Source organism: Seriola lalandi, unplaced genomic scaffold (genome assembly GCF_002814215.2).
Source record: "Seriola lalandi dorsalis isolate HSWRI2012SDOR001 ecotype SW California unplaced genomic scaffold, Sedor1 jcf7180002054567, whole genome shotgun sequence".
In the NCBI taxonomy this organism is placed as follows: domain Eukaryota; kingdom Metazoa; phylum Chordata; class Actinopteri; order Carangiformes; family Carangidae; genus Seriola; species Seriola lalandi.
The window spans coordinates 787865-797205 of record NW_019525120.1 but is presented as its reverse complement, the minus strand read 5'-3'; the positions used below and the strand labels follow the sequence as shown (position 1 = coordinate 797205).

General features: G+C 41.5%; 1 protein-coding gene across 2 annotated transcripts in view; it reads right to left on the bottom strand.

The window, feature by feature from the left end:
• The window catches only part of nbeaa (neurobeachin a), a 93928-nt gene that overhangs the window by 18770 nt on the left and 65817 nt on the right, over window positions 1-9341 (bottom strand). Inside the window, exons 26-36 of one of the 2 annotated variants that reach the window (XM_023416576.2) lie at window positions 9218-9241; window positions 8752-8835; window positions 7816-7996; window positions 6656-6780; window positions 6432-6500; window positions 6162-6330; window positions 5430-5818; window positions 4330-4466; window positions 2324-2478; window positions 1303-1429; window positions 57-176 (exon numbers count right to left, since the gene is read on the bottom strand). In XM_023416576.2, the coding sequence (XP_023272344.1) occupies window positions 57-176; window positions 1303-1429; window positions 2324-2478; window positions 4330-4466; window positions 5430-5818; window positions 6162-6330; window positions 6432-6500; window positions 6656-6780; window positions 7816-7996; window positions 8752-8835; window positions 9218-9241 (1580 nt within the window). The remainder of the gene's footprint in view (window positions 1-56; window positions 177-1302; window positions 1430-2323; window positions 2479-4329; window positions 4467-5429; window positions 5819-6161; window positions 6331-6431; window positions 6501-6655; window positions 6781-7815; window positions 7997-8751; window positions 8836-9217; window positions 9242-9341) is intronic. The other variant, XM_087176715.1, reaches the window with a different exon arrangement.

Genomic DNA, 9341 nt, shown 5'->3' with positions numbered 1-9341 from the left:
GGGGTGGGGGTGTAAGGGGCATGGGGAGGGGGGGGACAGGACGAGTATCTCCTTGCCTAAAACACTGTCCTGCATCTCGGGGGGCTGCCTGGAAGCCTGCCAGAGAGCTAAAAGACTTGAGCTCAGGGGGCGTCTGACCGCTGCGCAGCGCACACTGCGCCACCTCACAATAGGCACTGCAATACAAACCACACACACACAAACACACATGTACAGACATGCACACTGATTAAGGAGCACATGCGCACGCACGCACGCACCCGCCCGCCCACTCACGTGCGTGTGCACCTTTAGACGCGCACGTTAACTGCACACATCATAACAGATTGTCTAACACGTCTGAGGAGAGAGGACATGGACAGAAATGTTACAGTACAAACTGCTGCAATGTTCAAAGGACTGATCTAGTATTTCATATTGTAAAGCCATTTCCTCATTATTACCAGTCTCATATCGCAGATCATCTTATATCTTACTAGTGAGCGTCAGACGCCTTCACACATATGGAAACACACAAAAAACACAGATTTACTTTTATGAGAGGTACTTTGAAATCCACTAAAACTCTTGGTCTTATGGAAATATTAAAACTGTATTAATATTGCTGATATTTTCATACTCTACAGTATATCTTAATTGTGACATTAAAACACAGTTGCCATGTCAAGGATGAAGAGCTCCATTGTGTAGACTGAGTAAGATGTGTGAGCGGTGTATGTGAATGTGAACATAAATACTTACTTAGTTTTACTAGCTTTTCCGAAAAACTATTGTCATTAGTTGATATCAGCTTTAAAAAGCAATGTTGAGTCATTCCAATATCATTTTTTATAGCTGATGAGTCAATGTGGAAGTGGAATTTCTCTGACTTGGATTTCTAGTCATTTGTCACGCAGTAATTAGCAACTAAAGTTTTGTCTTTCTTTAACATATCTGAATATTTTTTGGTCTACATTACTCCTGATATACTTAAAAAAATTAAAATGACTAATATCAGGTATTGTTACCTTATGTAGGCCTCAAAAAGGATGCAGGTGCACCCCGGTTGTTATCTAACCTGGCTGTATGATATCAGTAATGACTGTGAGTGTGAACTGCTGACGGGAATTCTTTGGGAAGGGATGAAGACCAAAGTGTGAAATGAAATAGGGACAGGAATAAAAATGGAAAAGGGACAGGCACCCGAGAAAACAGAAAATTCAACGTAAGGGAGAAAAAAAAAAGAAAAAAAAAAAAAGAAAGAGCGGGAGGAAAGTGAATGGCTGAAGCGATTAAGAGCTTAGTGATGCTGAGAGCGCTGACCTCATATTCTCCATAGTGTCTTCTGGCATGGGTGCCACTGTCTGCACGGCTGGCAGATTCTTACTAGTTGCACCATTGACAAATGACGAAGAGGAGGAGGAGGAGGAGGAGGCAGAGTCTGTGGCACCTAGGGGCAGGAAGGAGAAACGGCAGGGAGAGCGGTGAGAAATAAGACAGGCATTACAGTAACATGAATCGAGCAGGACAGAGATTAGCGTGCATGATAATAACAAAGGAAATGTATTAATGTCCTGATCAGCTGCGACCAAATTCAATTTGGATAGTATTTCACCGGACATGCAGCTGCTTGTCTTCTGGTAATGGCCCCCCGTTTGTGAAAATAGCTTTGCAATCAATATACAGAATCCATTCCAGGGAACAAATCCTTTCCTTGTCCATTATGCATGTATGATACAGTACAATATGTCCGACAGGCTGACAAAGCCTTGAATACAAATCCACTCTGCTGCTGAGTATGATGCTGCATAGAAACAGCACTGATCTGCATGTCAGCTGAAGTGTATTTGATTCTTACCTTGTTCTCCTACATACCTTCCTATTCAATATCATATCTGGGTCAAAGATTATCTAATACATATATTCTCTGCATCTGTTTCTTTTCCTGCATGGAGTATCAAATGTGAGCCATGTGAAAGGTACAGGGTACATTAACTTTTTAATGACTTAAAGATCTTACACTGTGCTGTGCTGCCTGCAACTTCATTCCTTTGGACGCTAACTAATCATGAAAGGATCTGCTGCCACTGTTGGTTCAGTTTGTCTCTATTCCAGTTTGTTCTGGCTGTCAAAGCGCAGCAAAGAAAAACATCAAGAGGAGAAATTCTGCTTCATCAAGCAGCCTTCAAATTGCTTGAGGCTTTTCTCCAAAACACCTCTGTCATACTGCAGGTGTCTGTCTGCTGCTTCTCCTTACGTTGCACTGAACAGATGCAGTGCAAACATTTCTACGTGTAATAATATCCCATAAATACATGCATGAGTGCTATGTGTTATCTCTCACCTGTAGTGTTGATCATGCTCTTAGGCGTTGCTGTCGCAGCGGCAAAAATGTTAGGTGTGCTGCCGGCAGTGGCTGCTCCACTGGTGGTGGGTGTTCCCACCGTGTTGACTGACAGGCTGCCAGGTGGTGGCTTTTTGACTGGAACCACAACACTCCTTCAAAAAATGTGTAAAAAACACAGGCATGAGACAAACAAAGAACAATATTCTTTATTGAAGGCTCCCCAGTGATTCTCTTCTTTTTTCTTTTTTAAGATACATGTTGTGACGGTACCCAGGTGTGTCCCCAAATCACAAGCTTTGCTCAAATCATCTTTAATGTTTTAAAGGTTCCATATTTTACACTCTTCTTGTATTTTATTTGAAGTGTTGATCCTCAAGAAGATATATTTGTGGTTTGCGGAACCAAAAACCATCTCAATGCCGTTTAAGATCTTGTCTCTCAGGCTTCTTTCTTAGCCAATCAGAAGAGAGGCTCTGAGCCTCTCTTCTGATTGGCTGACTGTTTTCTGAGTGCTCGAATAAAAATATAGCAGATTTCAGTTAAACACCCAGAGAAATCAAATCCTGCAAGGTTGGATTGTGGGTCCAGGTGGGCGGGGCTTGGGGAATTGTTGAGGGTCGTGACTGCTTTGTTGTGACATCAAAAAGGAACTGAAGTCCTGACGGCTGGTTTCAAGGCTCAGTTTCTGAATACAGCCAGTGTGCATTTCTCTGTGGACTGAGCACTTTGAAACTTTCACAATATTAATATAGAAGCTAAACCTGCTTTATAATCAAAGAAGATCAAAGAAAGAAATCTTACCTAATAAAATATGGGACCTTTAAAATACAACCCTGACAACATCAGGGAGCTAAAAGAATACTTGTAGGTACTTAGGCAATATTGGGAGCTTCAGCACATCAACTACTTTAATGTTAACTTCAGAAATATATTATTAAGTGCTTGTTAATTAAATCAAAATGTGCATTCATTAATATGTAGCACAATAAAATCATTCCCTAAAATGCCAACATTTCAAGCTTGTAACTAAAATTTAGGGATGATGAGCATTTAAATAACAGCAGGGTTTTAGTTTTTTTGAAGGACTGACATATCTTTGTTTAAATACACTACTATATAACTGTTTGTTGTTTGTAACTATGCATTTTGCCTTTAATTTATATGGACTGATGGATCAGACGTGTCTGTGCCTGTCTGAACCATGACCATGCAGACAGGCTTTATACATCAGGTAGACATCTTGGAAATGGATTTGGAGCCATTCATGATCTATTATGCACAATGTCTTCAATCAATAACTTAGCTCTCAAGGTCTGCCACAGAGCAGGATCAGGGAGACTAAGTGATTCACAGGAGATATAAACAGGTCATCACTCAGTGGAAAGTCACATGTTCACAGTTTGGACAAGAAAGGAAAATTTAAAACTCTTTGAAGACTTTGTTTATCCGCCTCGATGTGCAATGACGTAATCATTCAGCAGGAGTATCTGTATTTCTATAATCTTTTTGTCCAAAATCAATGTCAAAAATGGGAAGAAAATTAAATCAACTGCATCTCAGCCATGTTTCATTATCATGGTATCAGCGAGACGGGATAGAAATTACTGTCATTCTGTTTTTATACTGAATGCCTCTGTTTTTCTCAGGTATGTAGTCCACATTTTTAAGTATCTCTTATCTGTGCAATATTGGCGTTTCATTCAATGAAAAAAAAATTGATGCGACTGCTGGCTAACAAAAAGCACATTATGTATGCTTGTAAATGTTACCATCCAAATGGGAGAACATTTTTTTCAAAATAATAATCACTTTATTGATTTCTGTGTCCTCTGTTTTACCAAAGCTGATGTAGAGCATTAACAAATGGCGGTATACTAATACACATCTGTAAAAGACCAGTATTGACTGCAAAAATCAATTAACTGATGGATGTGTCAGGTTGTACTGACTCTGATATCTCTGTCTGCTCTTTCTGTCTTTATAGGTCAGTAGCTGGCACTAACCTGTCGAAGGAGTGGAACTGCATAGGCAGCATGGGGTGTGTCTTCAGGGCAGGGTCTGGGTGATAGGGCGTCGGCCCGGACTCCTGTCCGAGCTCTCCACCATCAACTGGAGCTGCCACCAAGCTCTTCAGGATCTCCTGCGTTTCAGAGAAAACAACTCTGGTGAATGCAGGACACAGGCTGGTGAAGCTGTGAGGAGTTTAATGGCTTGTTTTTCCTTTAAGGGCACCATGACATTGGAGATTTTGTTCTCAGTGTAAGTTTTTTATATTTCTGTTGTTGCCTCTGACAAAATCCAGCACAGACAAAAGTAAACTGAAAACCCTTTTATTTCTAGCAACTATGAATGATTCAAAAAATAGGCATGTTTTAATGATACATAACCTTATCCAACCCCACTTTAAAGATCATATGTGGAAAAATCTCTACCCTATTCAGACCTGCCATTAAAATCCATCTCAGGTGATATAACTGCAACCGTGCAGCTAAAAGTACTGATGTAGCTTGATCACTGAAAACACATTTAAAGGGGCTATTTGTACGTTTTCTCTGATGCCGAAAGGGGTCTGTGCCGGGAGTGAGTGGTGGTGATTTTCACTTGACAAGAGCTTCAACCATTATTGTTTTTACAAAACAAGAGATTACAATACGTCCTCTGAGCAGCGCTACTTCTTCAGGTTAGAGTCGAGGCTAAAGTGACTCGCTATCGGAAAGTGACGAGACAGGCCAGGGCTATCTGGTTAGCATGCTTACTTCAGTAGAAGAAGTTTTGATTATGAAGTTGCCACATTTCCTCTAGATCTGTCATCTGAACATCTGTCAATGCTGATGCTGGATATGTAGAAATATCTAAACTTACAAATAGCTCATTTACAGGTGCTCATAGGTACATGTGATCATCTCAATAGTGTAGAGTAAATGAAAATGCATTTCTTGACCACCCGTACCACATTTATCATCTTTACTAGTATAAATACATAAACATTTACACATTAAATATATTTAATAATATATGCAGCAATGACATACAGTCAGACAAGATAATTTTGATATATTTGGAGGCGAGCAACCCGGTCTCAACAGGTGTCCCACAGACCTACCTTGACATTGATGCCTTTGTTTGTTTGACTAATGCTGGAGATGGATGAAGGCGGGGCTTGGCTGGAGTTGGGGGTGGAGCCGGGGTTGTGGGGAGAATCCAGAAGGCTCTCCTGTGACCTCCTAACATCAGACGACAGGCTGCACAACAGATCTGTGCCTCCTCCCCCACCTCCACCTCCTCCCATGTCTCTGTCTCGGTCTCTGTCTGTCTCTCTCCCCACCAGGCCGAGGCCAAGGCCAAGACCCATCTCCGAGCCATTCAGGGACCCGGCCACATGGCCCTCCTCTCCGATGCCGGAGTCTGTGTGGGGGAGGCCGGCCCGGGGAGAGTCATCCACAGGGGTGGGGGTCTGTTTGTCACGGTCAGAGAAGGCTGTGGATGGGTGCTCTGGATGGATGAGAAAGAAATAAAGATGGCAGTGTGATTTTAAAGAGGATAAAAAAGTCTGATAATTACACACAAAATGCATTGTCAAGAGATTCCACAACATATTGTCTGTTTCTAAATTTTCATTCTCAGCTGTTTTCCTCTTCCTTGTAAGCTTTCATTTCCCTGCCAAGTAATACCATTCTTTCTTCCTCTAATTGTCTCATATTCTTGATAAAGGTATTGTTGTTCGCCTGAAGCCTGTATTCTCTACACCAACGCTACAACAATGAGTCACCACCGGCTCATCCAAGATTACCCTGTAATATTGAGGATATTGCAGCAAAAGAAAAATGACAATCACCTGTACTGGTTGGGGAGTTGATCTCGTGGCGGATGCTTCTCCCTGATAGGCTGGTGGACCTGCCAATCTCCCGCTGGGGTTCCAAAATATCCCGGTATTTAGATACCATGAGAACTGAGATAAAATAGACGACTGCCAGCGCCAGAAACTGAGCCTGCTTACTGTCATCCTACAGAAAACACAAAACACCATTCAGGCATTTTTTTCCTCTCATGTTTATAACCACAAATACTGTATGCACTAAAAATACACAAACACACACGCGCTTACCACATCTCTGAACACCACAGCTCGGAGACGATTAATGTCTACATCCTGCAGGAGTCTGTCTGGATCCTGCTAAATATGGAGGACAGAATGTCAAATGTGGTTTGTCATACATATGCATGTTTTTGTGCCAGGTTTTAAGCGTTGTGCGCAGGATGTGCATTTGATTTGTCTGTGTGTGTGTGTGTGTGTGTGTGTGTGTGTGTGTGTGTGTGTGTGTGTGGTACCTTGCTGGTGGTGGAGGCACTGTGGAGGCTGTCCTGTGACTTGCTGCTGGTTAAAGAGGACTTGCAGCTTCGATCTCTCTGTCTCTGCCTGCACTCCAGACAGTTCCTCACTGCCACACAGCACACTGATGGATGAGGAGAGGCAGAGAGGAAACATGTAAGTATCATAGCAGAGTATCACAGGAGGTGTGTATGAATTCTGTGATTTGTTTATTGGCTTCTGTTTCTCTTTGATGTCCTACAGATGGGTAAATGTGTTTTTAGGATATGTACGTTCAGTCCATGATCAATAACCACATTTTGAACGTGTATATATATGACATTAATCAATGATAGGGCTGTGACACAACTAACGATTATTTCCATTATAGATCAATCTGCTGCTAATTTCCTCAATTAATCGATAATTTTTTTGCTCTATAAGATATCAGAAAACTGACAAATCCTCATCACAACTTCCTAAAGCCCAGTGTAATGTTTGCTTTTTCCAAAACGTTTCTAAATCCCAAAAGTATTCAGTTTAATATGATGAAAAAAAAGTTTGAAAACCATCAAATATTTGGTATTTTTGCTTGAAAAATGACCAACAATTAATGGATTATCAACATAGTATACTGTTAACTGACTAATCGATTAATTGGCTATTCATTGTATGAAATAATATGTTACAATACACGTTAGACTCAGGGATCAAAGGGTCACAAAATAAGAGAAATCTGGAGTGACTGTCAAGATGTGCACACTCATTTTGGGTTGTCTTCAATGCCATTTTTCAGTTGGAAGTTGCATCCCTGTCAACAGTAGTGCTGAGTCGGATAGTTCATTAATGGATTAATCAATACATAATAAAATTCATCTGCAAGCTTCCTCTGTAAATGTGAGTAATTGCTACTTCTCTTAAATTTACACCATCAGTGTAATTTGAATTTATTTAGGTTTTGCAATGTTAGATGAAAAAAGTATTTTAAAGACAGCTCTGCACCTCTGGGAAATTATAATGGGCATTTTTGGATTAAACGATTAATTTAAAAATCCTACAGGTTATTAGAAAAACAGTAATGAAAATAATTGTTAGTTGCAGCCCTACTCCACAGGACTGTGAACCTGTGTGTGAGTCAAATCTAGAATGAAAAGTTTTAAAACTTTGGTCGGGCACACACCCAGGCGGAGACATTGCCTCATCAGCCCTCCTGACGACATGTTCTTCTCCGCCTCGATCTCACTGAAGTTGAGGGAGCTGGCAAACACCAACACGTCCACCATGGCCATGAGACGAGACAGGAAGGTGACCGCCGTCTCCGAAGACATGCCCTGTGTCGCCTCGATGTTCTCCAACTCCGTCTGGGAAAGGGAGGAAAAAATACACACATGCTTGCCAGTTACTCGTTGTAAAAACTAGAGTGTAAACACAATGAACTGGTTGCTCTCTCAGTGGTTTTTCTTTAGAGAAAGTGGTGAAATACTGCAGTACCCTCCTTTATTAATTTAAACAGAGGTAACCTTTAGAAAAATGTATGCAGCTGGGTCTTACGCAAGCATGACCACAACAGTCATGGCTGGTTTCACCGACAAACAGGAAACACAATCTTGAGTGCCATGCTGGTTAAGTGAAGTACATACTGATATGATGAAATCCAGCAACATGAGGTGTTCTACACAACACACGGGAAGTACAGCCTGATGACACACAGGTGATGGTAACAGTGGGATCGTGACAGTAGCAGTGTGGCCTAGTAGCGGTAACAACAGCAGTGTAGAGACAGGCAAAGCTAGCCTAGAATATATTTCCCCTTGTGTTCATCTAAAGTATTTCATTACAAGAATTTCAGTATGTCTACACTGAAAATAAATCTGAGGGCAGCATGGCATTGGTTAAAACTCAAACCAAGTGTGTGGTTTGCTGTGTCTCTGCTTCAGTAAGCAGGATGTGCGGGGCTGTGGAGAGTCGACAAAGTGCAAGCATCTGGAGGCTCGTCAGCGCAAGTGAGCACAGACATTCGGGGGGGATAACAGACACACAAGGTGAAAACAGAAGGGCTTGGGTTGGTGCTCTTAGCTCTTCTGGTGATGGTGGGAGTCTCAGGCTCTTTACGCACCTCTCCCCCTGCGCCTCCTCCCCCAGGAACAGGGGTCACCTCCTCTCCCTTTGACCCCCTCTGGGGTCTGGCTCCTCCTGCCTTCTTTAGTGTTGATACAAATGGGACAGGCTTAGCAGATGCAACCCCCAAGGACTTTTGGTAAACTCTCATGCTTTTTCACTCTAATTTCTCCTCATTAACGACCCACCTCCTGGCTTTTGGTCTATTCTATCCCCCTTATTTGTATAATATTCTAACACTGTTAGAATATTATATCTTTAAAGAACTAGAGGCAGAGTGATCAATGCATACCCACAATATATACAGACAGTATAAGGGGGGGGGGTTGATTAGCAGCAAAGGAGCACAACAAATAGAAACACTATGGATGTCAGACAGGCAAGGGTTAGTGTCAGTCAAAATGATAAATAAACCAGAACAAAGTATTAGTAGAATAGAAAGAGAGGAAGAAACCACAACTTACAGTGTTGGCACTACTCTTAGAACTCTGCACATGCAAAAACAGACAAAAACGGGGACAAAAAGGACAGGAAAATACATAGAACATAGAAAAGAAAAATAGAAAGATGATTAAAATAAATAGATTA